The 15,464-nt window shown below is 44.4% G+C and overlaps 1 protein-coding gene across 1 annotated transcript in view; it reads left to right on the top strand.

Annotated features, from left to right (window-relative positions):
* The window catches only part of LOC128687452 (uncharacterized), a 269,873-nt gene that overhangs the window by 222,767 nt on the left and 31,642 nt on the right, over positions 1 to 15,464 (top strand). The window contains exons 21-26 of the mRNA XM_070083864.1: positions 3,777 to 3,832; positions 3,945 to 4,307; positions 13,718 to 14,090; positions 14,132 to 14,804; positions 14,952 to 15,097; positions 15,139 to 15,464. The exon at positions 15,139 to 15,464 is cut by the window's right edge and continues 52 nt beyond it. Coding sequence (XP_069939965.1) covers positions 3,777 to 3,832; positions 3,945 to 4,307; positions 13,718 to 14,090; positions 14,132 to 14,804; positions 14,952 to 15,097; positions 15,139 to 15,464 — 1,937 coding nt within the window. The remainder of the gene's footprint in view (positions 1 to 3,776; positions 3,833 to 3,944; positions 4,308 to 13,717; positions 14,091 to 14,131; positions 14,805 to 14,951; positions 15,098 to 15,138) is intronic.

Genomic DNA, 15,464 nt, shown 5'->3' with positions numbered 1-15,464 from the left:
ACTGTACTCAGATTGATATTTGACTGTACTCAGGGAGACACTTGACAATACTCAGGGAGACACTTGACAGCACTCAGGGAGACACTTGACAGTACTCAGGGAGACACTTGACAGTACTCAGGGAGACACTTGACTGTACTCAGGGAGACACTTGACAGTACTCAGGGAGACACTTGATAGTACTCAGGGAGACACTTGACAGTACTCAGGGAGACACTTGACAGTACTCATGGAGACACTTGACTGTACTCAGGGAGACACTTGACTGTACTCAGGGAGACACTTGACAGTACTCAGGGAGACACTTGACAGTACTCAGGGAGACACTTGACTGTACTCAGGGAGACACTTGACTGTACTCAGGGAGACACTTGACTGTACTCAGGGAGACACTTGACTGTACTCAGGGAGACACTTGACAGTACTCAGGGAGACACTTGACAGTACTCAGGTAGACACTTGACTGTACTCGGGGAGACACTTGACTGTACTCAGGGAGACACTTGACAGTACTCAGGGAGACACTTGACAGTACTCAGGGAGACACTTGACTGTACTCAGGGAGACACTTGACTGTACTCAGGGAGACACTTGACAGTACTCAGGTAGACACTTGACTGTACTCGGGGAGACACTTGACTGTACTCAGGGAGACACTTGACAGTACTCAGGGAGACACTTGACAGTACTCAGGGAGACACTTGACTGTACTCAGGGAGACACTTGACTGTACTCAGGGAGACACTTGACAGTACTCAGGTAGACACTTGACTGTACTCGGGGAGACACTTGACTGTACTCAGGGAGACACTTGACAGTACTTAGGGAGATACTTGACAGTACTCAGGGAGACACTTGACTGTACTCAGGGAGACACTTGACTGTACTCAGGGAGACACTTGACAGTACTCAGGTAGACACTTGACAGTACTCAGGGAGACACTTGACAGTACTCAGGGAGACACTTGACAGTACTCAGGGAGACACTTGACAGTACTCAGGGAGACACTTGACAGTACTCAGGGAGACACTTGACTGTACTCAGGGAGACACTTGACAGTACTCAGGGAGACACTTGACTGTACTCAGGGAGACACTTGACTGTACTCAGGGAGACACTTGACAGTACTCAGGGAGACACTTGACTGTACTCAGGGAGACACTTGACAGTACTCAGGTAGACACTTGACAGTACTCAGGGAGACACTTGACAGTACTCAGGGAGACACTTGACAGTACTCAGGGAGACACTTGACAGTACTCAGGGAGACACTTGACAGTACTCAGGGAGACACTTGACTGTACTCAGGGAGACACTTGACAGTACTCAGGGAGACACTTGACAGTACTCAGGGAGACACTTGACAGTACTCAGGGAGACACTTGACAGTACTCAGGGAGACACTTGACTGTACTCAGGGAGACACTTGACTGTACTCAGGGAGACACTTGACAGTACTCAGGGAGACACTTGACTGTACTCAGGGAGACACTTGACAGTACTCAGGGAGACACTTGACTGTACTCAGGGAGACACTTGACAGTACTCAGGGAGACACTTGACTGTACTCAGGGAGACACTTGACTGTACTCAGGGAGACACTTGACAGTACTCAGGGAGACACTTGACTGTACTCAGGGAGACACTTGACAGTACTCAGGTAGACACTTGACAGTACTCAGGGAGACACTTGACAGTACTCAGGGAGACACTTGACAGTACTCAGGGAGACACTTGACAGTACTCAGGGAGACACTTGACAGTACTCAGGGAGACACTTGACTGTACTCAGGGAGACACTTGACAGTACTCAGGGAGACACTTGACAGTACTCAGGGAGACACTTGACAGTACTCAGGGAGACACTTGACAGTACTCAGGGAGACACTTGACTGTACTCAGGGAGACACTTGACTGTACTCAGGGAGACACTTGACAGTACTCAGGGAGACACTTGACAGTACTCAGGGAGACACTTGACAGTACTCAGGGAGACACTTGACAGTACTCAGGGAGACACTTGACAGTACTCAGGGAGACACTTGACAGTACTCAGGGAGACACTTGACTGTACTCAGGGAGACACTTGACAGTACTCAGGGAGACACTTGACTGTACTCAGGGAGACACTTGACAGTACTCAGGGAGACACTTGACAGTACTCAGGGAGACACTTGACAGTACTCAGGGAGACACTTGACTGTACTCAGGGAGACACTTGACAGTACTCAGGGAGACACCTGACTGTACTCAGGGAGACACTTGACTGTACTCAGGGAGACACTTGACAGTACTCAGGGAGACACTTGACAGTACTCAGGGAGACACTTGACAGTACTCAGGGAGACACTTGACTGTACTCAGGGAGACACTTGACAGTACTCAGGGAGACACTTAGGCTGTTGGGCATTTCAAGAAAAATAAAACTTCAAATAGAACACAATAGACACATTTCACATATGTGTATACAAAAATATTATTAAAGACACGTTAATTTTAATGAAGTTGACAAACATACAATTCTAAGAGTAGATTAAAAGTGGATCATAAAATACATGTCAACACGAAACAGGATTTAAAGACTGGTCAAATAAAATACATTTTCGGATAATTCTTTTTAAACATTAGACGACATTTAATAATATACTTCAATAACTGGAGATAATTATTAAGTAACCAAGTTGAGTAGAGAATACTGAGCAGTAATGGTGGTATGGGAAAGTCAGTACAAACAGTGGAAGGTATTAACAAAGAGACATGAGAAATAAATGGTGTAAAATACCGACACAATGGAAGTATAAACACATATGCAGTATAATGTGATCTTTTATTGGCAACGTTTTGCCCACACAGTGAGCTTTTTCAAGTCACAAACAGATCTACCTGGGGTCGAAGGTACGAGAGTATTTATAGTCAGGTTGAGAATGCTGCATAAGATGATCTTCTGAGTGGGGTTATAGAGTCTAAAATCTTGGTTAGCTTGGAAGAGAGATTGGATAAGTATATGAGTAGACCTTCTGCAGTGTTCCTCCATTCTTATGTTCTTATGTGGGCCATACCCCCGGCCGGGATTGAACCCGCGGTCATAGAGTCTCAAAACTCCAGCCCGTCGCGCTAACCACTAGACAAGCTAGCCAGCAATCGTGTCATTACGATTTCTTAAGTCATGTTGACGGCAGTGAAGGGACTTGAGCTAGAGTTCGTCACGGCCACGCTAGCTGGAGATTCGTCTGTAAAAACTTGCATTTGTGGTCACAGAGGTGCCTGTGCTAACCTTCCTATGGTGTAGAAATATACCTAGTTGGATGAATCTTATTGTGGCTAGCTGGTCTAGTGGTTAGCGCGACGGGCTGGAGTTTTGAGACTCTATGACCGCGGGTTCAATCCCGGCCGGGGGTATGGTTTATTTGCAATCGTGTCATTACGATTTCTTAAGTCTTCTTATGTGGGATAGCGATGAAGAAGTTTCTTGGCAAGTGGTTCAACTATGTTATAGAAGCCGTTGTTCTGGTTGAAGTTGTTGGATATAGAGATAGCTGGAGATAATTATTAAGTAACAAAGTTGATTAGAGAATACTGAAGAAGTAACGGTGGTATGGGAAAGTCAGTACAAGCAGTGGAAGGTATTAACAAAGAGAGATGAGGTAAGTTATTTAACGTCAATAGTTAGGCACACACTGCTTGTTATAGTTAAGTTTTAATTTGAGTAAGATTGTTGCAATCCTTCAACTCGTCTCTCAAGTTATTACACATCTTTGGTCATTAATTTGCATAGAATTTCTGTAGATGATCAGTGGAAGACGAGGTATATCATGTTGATCTTTGTTTCTGGTGTGACGCTTGAGTGTTCTTTGTTTTTGGTGTGACGCTTGAGTGTTCTCTTACAGTGTTCTGGGAATTTCTTGAGTTCAGTGTTAGCGTTACAGTGTAACAATGTGAGTAGTACTGAAAGCGGCTGAGCGCCTTATTCCTGAGCGCCGTATTCCTGAGTGCTGTATTCCTGAGCGCCGTATTCCTGAGCGCTGTATTCCTGAGCGCTGTATTCCTGAGCGGTCTCCTTTTCACACCTTTATGCTAATGACCTTGACCTCGCCCTCGAGACCACCTCACCCTCGACCACCTCACCCTCGACCATCTCACCCTCGGCCACCTCGCCCTCGACCACCTCGCCCTCGACCACCTCGCCCTCGACCACCTCGCCCTCAACCCCCACCCACGGCCCCCCCCACGCGCCCCCACCCGCCCTGCCCTCGCGCCGACCCACCTGCCCGCCGCTCCCTCGAGCCCGCCCTCGCCCATCGCGCCCGTCCGTCGAGCCCACCCCGCGCCTTCTGCAGCGCCTTCTGCAGCGTCGTCCGGATCGCCCCCGCGCCCCGAATTTTTTTCCGATTTTTTTCAAATTTTTTTTTGAATTTCATTTTCTTGTGCTCTCCATCTCCTCAGATCAAATTTTTGAGGTTCCCCCACCCACTTTCACCCCCATCCCAATTTTTTTCGATTTTTTTTTAATTTCATTTTCTTATGATCTCCTCGGATCAAGGTTTTTGGATTCCCCCCTCTGGGGGTAAGCATTCAAAATGGACTCCCACTTTCACCCCAAATATTCCTGCTCTACTTCCTTGGATCAAGTTTTTGGATTCCCCCCTCTGGGGGTAAGCATTCAAAATGGACTCCCACTTTCACCCCAAATATTCCTCCTCCATCTCCTTGGATCAAGGTTTTCTCGATAATACAAAGACTCCATCTCCTTGGATCAAGTTTTTGGATTCTCCCCTCTGGGGGTAAGTATTCAAATGAACTCCTCCTATGGGGCAGGAATATTTGGCATGGTACTTTCTCTTACTACAGGTCTAAACAAGTGTGATGTCACCCCACCTGTGTTTACTCGGCGGTCAGTGATGTCACGTGATGACCTTACACATACAGGCTGAATCTTGTCGACTTCCCCCTATGTCAGTGACGTCACGTGATGACCCCGCACACAGGCTGAATCTTGTCGAGCAGACAATAACTTAAAATGCAGGATAACATTATTTATTATACAACCAATGCATTTCATATACATTCAAGAAAAAAAATTCATTGAAAAAAGGTACAATTCATTGACTAAAATCAACATATTTTTCTCCTGAAGAAAATTTTTTCCTTTTTTGTTCTGGATCTTCTTCGTCGTCACCATCTCAGTATTACACATTACATATACAACATAGGGAAAACATTACACATTTTCGCTCTTAACCCAGGATAACCCAAATAGTTCCACATTTTTTTCGTTAATACCCACAACAATCCACAATTTCTTTACAAAAGATTCACTCTCCTCAAGTCTAAACATTTTTCTCGTTTTAACTATTTCATCTCGGGTCACTCCCCACGAAGTAACCTTCTCTCTCTCCTTCTCCCCAACCTCCCAAACCCTCACACTCCCACCAACACCTCACAGTTTTCACTCATAACCCACAATTTTTCTCGTTTTAACTATTTCATCAGAAAAAGTCACCACAACACTTACAACTTATAAGCACTTTTCGATTAATTCACTAGTCACAATTTTACATATTACGAAGTTAATACGCACACACACCTAACTTTACTTTGAACACCTTCAAAACACTCTCATCAATCATTTGAATACTCACAAAAATACCTTTGAACATTTCCAAATGCTGTTCTAGGTCTTGGCATTTCAGATATTGCCTTACACTTATCAGGGTCAGGGCGAATCCCTTCAGGGCTCACCTGAAAGCCTAGAAATTTAAAGCTAGTGGCTGCTATTATACATTTCTATGCATTCAATTTAAATCCTGCTTTATCCAGTAGTTTTAGTGTCTCCACAAGGTTGTCTACATGTTCTGGAAATGACCGGGAGTAGACTACCACATCATCAAGATATGCTAGTGAGTGTCTACCCAACACAGGGCTGAGGATGAAGTTTATAGCTCTTTGGAAGCTAGAGGGCGCGGTTTTTAACCCGTAGGGAATTCGTTTAAATTGGTATAATCTGACCCCATCTGAGAATGCTGTCTTCTCTCTATCTTCTTCTGAAACGGGGATGGCCCAATAAGCTGACTTAGCGTCCAAAGTCGAAAAATACTTAGCTGTTCCAAATGAATCAAGAATTTTCTGGATTAGGGGCAAGGGATAACTATCAGCTATTGTTAATTCATTCACTTTCCTATAATCCACACAGAACCTATAAGAGTTATCTGGTTTCTTTACCAACACTACAGGTGAGAGCCACGGTGATGAACTCGGTTCAATTACATCGTTCTGGAGCATGGTATTACATTCCTCCCTTATTACTCTCTTAGCCTCTTCTGGGAGTCTCCATTGACGGGTTTGGACAGGTAAACTGTCACCTTTAGGTATAGTATACTCAATCTGGGGCAGGAAGCCTATATCTCCTTCATCCATTGAAAACAACTTTTGAAAGTTCCTTAAAGCATTCTTTATTATTTCCTTCTCAGAACATTTTAAATGATTTAGATTTACATCATTAAATGTCTTTTCCCTTTTACTTTCGTTCTGGGTGGGAGCGGCAGGTGTCACTACCCTTTCTGGGACTCTGGTATTAAGTGCTCCACATTGTTTACCTCGGGCAGGTAGCTTAACGGAGTCAGGTTCAAAAATTAAGACTTTGGGGATAATCTCAGCTGATGTTAACCTTCTACCATTCTTGAATCTTAACGCTTTACTTGTCAGATTTATCACTGGTATTAAGATATGTCTTTTCTCAGAAACCTGGGCTAGATGATGAGGCACCAGGAAGGATTCTAGCTTCCCCGCTAATTGTAAGATACTTCCTGGCTCGACCTTCCTTCCCACTGAACCTTTAATAAATTTGAATGTATTAGGTGGACATACCTGGTTATATAATACATGAACTGCATAATCTGCGTCTGCAGAGTTCACATTAGGTAACTGCGCTTCAAAAAGTGATTTAGATGGGGTTTTGAATAATTTATTACTCCTACTCATAGAAGCTACTATTGAAGGATGTTCTATGAATTTTATTGGAAAGGAAACCTCATGCAGTATCAGCCGACTGGTTCCCCTTCCTTTGCCATACGACAAGAGGAAGTCAAACCTTCTGAGAAAATCCATACCTAAGAGTAAGTCCCCTGGAAACCTTACTCCAGACACTACTAAACAACCGTGAACTTTATAACTTTCACCCAGTTCAAAGTACAGGTCCGTTTGTCCCTCGACATTAATATCATTACCATTTACAGCAGTAATATCTCTCTTAGCTTTGCTTATTTTACAACCCCTCCAGTTATTACATACATCTCACTTAATTATTGACACCTGACTTCCCGTATCAATGAAAGCTACCAATTTTTTTCCATTTACTCTTATTTTAATCATAGGTCTTTCATCTTTGGTAACAAGGTTATCAGACCTATCTTTCTTAACCTTGTACCTTCTTCTTTAGTTAGGAACGAAAATTAGAGCACTTGGCCCTAATATGGCCAATCCCGCCACACTCCCAGCATTGATTAGTTCTCCGAGCATTCTGTTTATTACGCCCACCACCGCCTGTCCTGCGGTGCGGGGGTATATACTTCTTCTCATTATTGGTTGTCGCCACATATGGTGACTCAGGTGTTACTTTCTCTGAGGCAACAATTCTATCTCCCTTTCTGTCTCTACCATATTCGGACTCGAGAGACATGGCATATTGAACTAGTTCTTCGAAGGTTTTAATCGCTAGTACCATAGCAACTCTAGTTCTCATCCAGACTGGCAACCCTTCACAAAATACCTGCTTTTTATAAAGCTCCAGCTGTTCTGCATTATATTTTAAAGTTCCGTTCACATCTTCCACCCTGGACCATACCAGACAACTGAAGTCCCTTAGAGTGTGTCCTTCCTTCAGTTGCAATTGTTCCAGGTATCGATGGATATTTTCAACTGATACTGCCGTCTGGAACCTATATCTTATAGCATCCTTGAAATTACTCCAGTTCTTTACGTTAATAAATTGTGGGAGACTAAATATGGATGCTGTGTTATCTACAATTGCCCTGAATCCCAGTGAAACTTTCATTTTTTCATCAGATATATTAAGCAAAATGGCCTCAATATTTTTAATCCAAGCTTCTACTTTGATATTTCTTTCGATGGGATTCCTCGGCAAATCTTCTACATGAAATTTCGGCAAATTTTCTAAATATGGCCTATCAACAATTACTGTCCCACACATAGAGGTTCCAACACTACTATCTGGAGCTGATGCCCCAGATAAAATCTTTTGCTGAGGCATAGGGTTCGTTGGGACGTTGAGTGGCTTGGTTAGGGAAGGATTGACCTGGGAAGGCTGGAGGCTCAGAAGTTGGGGATGGGTCGGGAGTCCCGGTATATTAGATAAGGACCCATTCGGGGAAATACTGAATGGTTCCCCAGCTGTAGTTACACGTGTGGGTGTTTGGTTAGTATTTACAGGAACAGCATTGGGCAGGTGAACACCTGACACAGCAGGGGAAGCTATGGTTACTGAGGGGTTAGGTATACTAGTAACTGTAGAACCAGGCGCAGAAGTGGGAACCCGAGAGGCAGCTACCCCAGGGACTTGGGGAGCAGGTACAACAATAGGGGATTGAGGGTTACTCATAACTTGAGCAATAACACTATGAAGCACAGAGTTAAGATAAGGATACATACTATAGTCAGCATTACCTGGGTTATTAAAATACGGAGGTATGGGGTTAGTAGCATCCCGGGTTGGTAAAGTTGATACTCCCGGGCTAACAGCAGTGGTAGATGTATTAGATACCACTGGGGCCATAGTATTCGTGGTACTACTGGGGGTCACCGTGGAACCTATATTCGTTCCTGAGCCTTGGGCCTGGGGATGGTTTGTCCCTGACATATGTACCCCTGAAGTATTATTTATCACTGAAATCTCATTTTCTTGATTATTTATACCCTCACTAACATTAATCGCTGAATCTTGCTGTGGAACCATGTTGCTAGACCCTTCACTTGAGCCTGGTGCGAGATCACTAACATTGACGTTAGCCTCTGCCATTCTGTTCACGAGGAACTTCACCTGTATCCTACTGGATCGTCTGATTGCACTATTTAACGTCTTGCTACGCAAATTATATTTGGTCATCACCCACCTGACAAACATAAGAGTAGGATTGTCCTGGTTTATTCTTAAGGTTACGATCTCAGTTAACGGTAAAACAAACGATAGGCGACACAAAGAAATTAATATTTGGTTTTGATAGCAAAAACCGACCAGTCGTAAAGCACGTGAGCCGCGTTTAATGATAAACGCTAAACCGCTGCCACCATGTGAGACCTCTACCCACTCTACCTGAGGTATCCCAGCGAGTGAGCACGTCTCCTGTATATCCCAGTGCTTAACAGAATAGGGAATAGCATATGAAGGTACAAATAAAAATGGGAACTATGGCTATAGTTTACTTAATAACATAAAAGGGCTAGAATACAACATATCCTGATGGAAATTTACACAATATAACAATTGACCTATGAGACTTATTACCAGGGGGAAGGGTAGATGTTATCAGTAACACGGACTAGTACTCACTCTTAATTCACCGACCAGCTGACCCAAGATTCCCAATGCGTGGTCCACTACACACGCGGCTGTCCAGAGCTCTCGCTCCCCGGACCTGTCACCAACAACCTCTTTGCTCGCTGTTCCCTGGGCTTATATCGTAGTCAAAGTACCCCCTCCCCAATGGGGTATGTACCACGTGTTACGACCTGACGCCGAAGTCTGACGCCGTTAAGAACAAAAGACCTCAGACGTGGGCGTGACTACCCGACATTTGCTAAGGCAGGTGTGACCATATAATTAGGTCTCCCTAGAGACCTCACAAGCCCATCTGAACTGCATCACAACAACACTGAAACACTTCCAAAATATCATTTTGAGTACTCCCAAATACACCACTGAATACTACTAAAACACCACTGAATACAGTCAAAACACCACCAAAATCACCATAAACTAAGATCAACATAACAGACTAACACCCATTTTCACACAAATCCCCTCAAATCACTATAACCAAGACGATTACCAATTTCTATGAGTACACTCACCTCCAACTAAGATATAACATGAACGCAAAAAAAAAAACAGCATGAACACAATCCAAACACACACGAACACTTATAACAGAATCACTTCTTTTTCGGTATCTCTAGTTCGACAACAACGCCCACAACCCACAACACCCACATCCCACAACAACCACAACCCACAATTTTTTCTCGTTTTAACTAATTTCATCAGAAAAAGTCACAACAACAGCCCACTTATAACATCTTTTTCGGCAACACTAGTTCGACAACAATACCCACAACCCACAACACCCACAACCCACAACACCCACAACCCACATCACCCACAACCCACATCACCCACAACAACAACCCACTTATAACATCTTTTCGGTATCTCTAGTTCGACAACAATACCCACAACCCACAACACCCACAACCCACAATTTTTTCTCGTTTTAACTAATTTCATCAGAAAAAGTCACAACAACAACCCACTTATAACATCTTTTTTGGTATCTCTAGTTCGACAACAATACCCACAACCCACAACACCCACAACCCACAACACCCACAACAACAACCCACTTATAACATCTTCTTCGATATCTCTAGTTCGACAACAACATCCACATTCCACAACACCCACATTCCACAACACCTACAACCCACAACACCCACAACCCACAACTTTTTCTCGTTTTAACTAATTTCATCAGAAAAAGTCACAACAACAGCCCACTTATAACATCTTTTCGGCATCTCTAGTTCGACAACACCCACAACACCCACAACTCACAACACCCCACAACCCACAATTTTTTCTCGTTTTAACTAATTTCATCAGAAAAAGTCACAACAACAACCCACTTATAACATCTTTTTCGATATCTCTAGTTCGACAACAATACCCACAACCCTCATCACTTACCAATTTATTCACAATTTATTCGATGCAAATTTTTCCCCTTCCTTTTACTGAATCTTAAATGTAATACACATTCCTCCCTACATTACTAAAATTCTAATAAAATCCTCTCCATACCCATCTCCTTGTATCCACATAAATTAATATTATACTCACAGCAAGTAATCTCACTACCCAACTACTGCGACATGTTTCTACACACTCCAATCTTTTCCAGTGTATCATAACTTTTCACTTCTATAATTTCTTTTATAATATTCACACATTACCTTTATTTTCAGTAAAATCCCCCCATATTTCATTAAATTTTTAATACAACCCTCCCCATACCCCTCTCCATCTCACCCACATTTCTTCACACCCACTCACCCGTCTCCCAACACACCTCTTCAGAACAAACACAAAAATCACATTTCACATCCATAAATGCATCTCATCACCCATCTCAAATCCACTAAAATCACTGTAACCAAGATATTCACAAAATTCTATGACCAACTAACACACACAGACAACTCACTTTACTTTGAACACCTTCAAAACACTCTCATACATCTTCATTTGAGACCACCTTTTCTCAATATCTCTTAAGAAATATTCTCTCATCGACAACCTATATCATCTCACTACAGAACAACCCACAGATTACTTCGAACACTCTCATAAATCATTTGAATACTCACATAAACACCTTCGGACATTTTCCAAACAACACTGAAACATTTCCAAGCCAACATTTTGATTACTCCCAAATAAGATTTGACATCTCTAATTTATCTACACTTACATATTTCATTAAATTACAACTCACCCCCCAAACTCCTCCCTCATTCTCCAGATTTTTACAACAGTAACACAAAAACTAACTCATACACTCATTTCATGAGACATTACCAACACTAACACACACACACACACACACACCACACTTTACTTTGTACAACACCAAAAACATCATCAATTACCTTTGATTACTCCAAAAACATCATTTGAACACATTCAAGAAACATCATCAAACTCCTTTGAATACTCCCAAAACACCACTGAATACTACCAAAACAGCACCGAATACTGCCCAAACAACACTAAAAATCACCAGAAACTAAGATCAACACCACCAATTAACACCAATTTTATAGAAATTCCCTCAAATCACTATAACCAAGACGATCCCACTCACCTCAGACTATTATATAACATGAGCGCAAAAAAAAACATTCTCATAAATCATTTGAATACTCACAAAAAAACACCTTTGAACATTTCCAAACAACACCGAAACACTTACAGCAGGATCACCACCAACTGAAAACATAACATGTACACACACACAAAAAAAAACTAAGACATCCATCAACTATCATCAATGACCACTCATTTTTATAAACATTCGCACAAAAAATCACAATCACCAACTCCATACAATATCTAATACACTCCTCTCACTACCACCAACACATACCAGCACAGATAGGGATACCTCCCATGACATCACACTCCATCCTGTGTTTACTTGACGTCGCACCCCACTTTTACTTCATTTAACTTATTGAGAGGAAGCTACTTGTTTCAACCTGTTATATCTCCAATATCTTAGATCACCACAATCAAGACGTTTACCAAATTCTATAACCCCACCACTAAGATCACACATTTTTTGTACACATTCTCTTAAAGCATCATCATAATGAAGTTCACTAAAACTATCTATACTTTTACTAAGATCACATAACATTTTGTCTTCTCTAACTCACTCACCAATTTACATTCACACTTACATATTTCATTAACCGAAATTACATCTCATCCACCAAACTCCTCCCTCATTCTCCAGACTTTGCAACATTAACACACACAAAAAAAAAACTAACTCATACACATATGACATGAGACATTACCACAACTAACACACTGACTAACTTTGAACCAACTCTGAACATCACCAAAACACCACTGAACATCTTCAAAAAATACTCTACACATCATTTGAACACCTTCAAAAACACCATCAAACACCTCCGAATACTCCCAAAACACTACTGATTACTTCCAAATCACCACTGAATACTACCAAAACACCGTCAAAATCACCAGAAACTAAGTTTAGCATCACCAGCTAACACCCATTTTATAGAAGTTCCCTCAAATCACTATAACCAAGAACTCCCTCCCCATGGGCGCAAAAAAAGAAAAAGAAAAACTTGAACACAAACCTAATACACAAACACTTAGTACATGATCACCATCAACTGAAAACATATCTTGACCCATCACGACATAGGAGCCAGGGCGGGTGGGTCTTCGCTAGGGCGGGGCGGGTGGGGGGCGCGGGTGGGGGGGCGTGGGTGGGGGTTGAGGGCGAGGTGGTCGAGGGCGAGGTGGTCGAGGGCGAGGTGGTCGAGGGCGAGGTGGTCGAGGGTGAGGTGGTCTAGAGGGCGAGGTCAAGGTCATTAGCATAAAGGTGTGAAAAGGAGACCGCTCAGGAATACAGCGCTCAGGAATACAGCGCTCAGGAATACAGCACTCAGGAATACGGTACTCGGGAATACGGCGCTCAGCTGCATACGGCGCTCAGCCGCTTTCAGTACTACTAATGTGATTATGTAAATTGAAGAGTAGTATGAATTGCATTTATATTTAGTAAGTTTACGGATATGAATAAGTGCAAAGTGTGTCTCTTGTTGGAGTTTGTAATTGTTCTGAGAACTGCCTTTTGTTGAGTTATAATTGTTTGAGGTGAGTAGCCGAGGTGGACCCCCAGGCACAGCTTCCCTACGTCAGGTATGGTGAGATGGATCCCCAGGCACAGCTTCCCTACGTCAGGTATGGTGAGATGGACCCCCAGGCACAGCTTCCCTACGTCAGGTATGGTGAGATGGATCCCCAGGCACAGCTTCCCTACGTCAGGTATGGTGAGATGGATCCCCAGGCACAGCTTCCCTACGTCAGGTATGGTGAGATGGACCCCCAGGCACAGCTTCCCTACGTCAGGTATGGTGAGATGGATCCCCAGGCACAGCTTCCCTTCGTCAGGTATGGTGAGATGGACCCCTATGCACAGCTTCCCTACGTCAGGTATGGTGAGGTGGACCCCCAGGCACAGCTTCCCTACGTCAGGTATGGTGAGATGGACCCCAGGCACAGCTTCCCTACGTCAGGTATGGTGAGATGGATCCCCAGGCACAGCTTCCCTACGTCAGGTATGGTGAGATGGATCCCCAGGCACAGCTTCCCTACGTCAGGTATGGTGAGATGGATCCCCAGGCACAGCTTCCCTACATCAGGTATGGTGAGATGGACCCCCAGGCACAGCTTCCCTACATCAGGTATGGTGAGATGGATCCCCAGGCACAGCTTCCCTACGTCAGGTATGGTGAGATGGATCCCCAGGCACAGCTTTCCTACGTCACGTATGGTGAGATGGACCCCCAGGCACAGCTTCCCTACGTCAGGTATGGTGAGATGGATCCCCAGGCACAGCTTCCCTACGTCAGGTATGGTGAGATGGATCCCCAGGCACAGCTTCCCTACGTCAAGTATGGTGAGATGGACCCCCAGGCACAGCTTCCCTACGTCAGGTATGGTGAGGTGGACCCCCAGGCACAGCTTCCCTACGTCAGGTATGGTGAGATGGATCCCCAGGCACCGCTTCCCTACGTCAGGTATGATGAGGTGGACCCCCAGGCACAGCTTCCCTACGTCAGGTATGATGAGGTGGATCCCCAGGCACAGCTTCCCTACGTCAGGTATGGTGAGATGGACCCCCAGGCACAGCTTCCCTACGTCAGGTATGGTGAGATGGACCCCCCAGGGACAGCTTCCCAACGTCAGGTATGGTGAGGTGGACCCCCAGGCACAGCTTCCCTACGTCAGGTATGGTGAGATGGATCCCCAGACACAGCTTCCCAACGTCAGGTATGGTGAGGTGGACCCCAGACACAGTTTCCCTACATCAAGTATGGTGAGATGGACCCCCAGGGACAGCTTCCCAATGTCAGGTATGGTGAGGTGGACCCAAAGGAACAGCTTCCCTACGTCAGGTATGGTGAGATGGACCCCCAGGCACATCTTCCCTACGTCAGGTATGGTGAGATGGATCCCCAGGCACAGCTTCCCTACGTCAGGTATGGTGAGATGGACCCCAGGCACAGCTTCCCTATGTCAGGTATAGTGAAGTGGACCCCCAAGCACAGCTTCCCTACGTCATGTATGGTGAGATGGATCCCCAGGCACAGCTTCCCTACGTCAGGTATGGTGAGGTGGACCCCAAGGCACAGCTTCCCTACGTCAGGAATTGTGAGATGAATCCCCAGGCACAGCTTCCCTACGTCAGGTATGGTGAGATGGACCCCGAGGCACAGCTTCCCTACGTCAGGTATGGTGAGATGGACCCCCAGGTACAGCTTCCCTACGTCAGGTATGGTGAGATGGATCCCCAGGCACAGCTTCTCTACGTCAAGTATGGTGAGATGGACCCCCAGGCGCAGCTTC

Source organism: Cherax quadricarinatus, chromosome 11, assembly GCF_038502225.1.
Source record: "Cherax quadricarinatus isolate ZL_2023a chromosome 11, ASM3850222v1, whole genome shotgun sequence".
In the NCBI taxonomy this organism is placed as follows: Eukaryota; Metazoa; Arthropoda; class Malacostraca; order Decapoda; family Parastacidae; genus Cherax; species Cherax quadricarinatus.
This window is presented reverse-complemented; position numbering and strand designations above follow the sequence as displayed.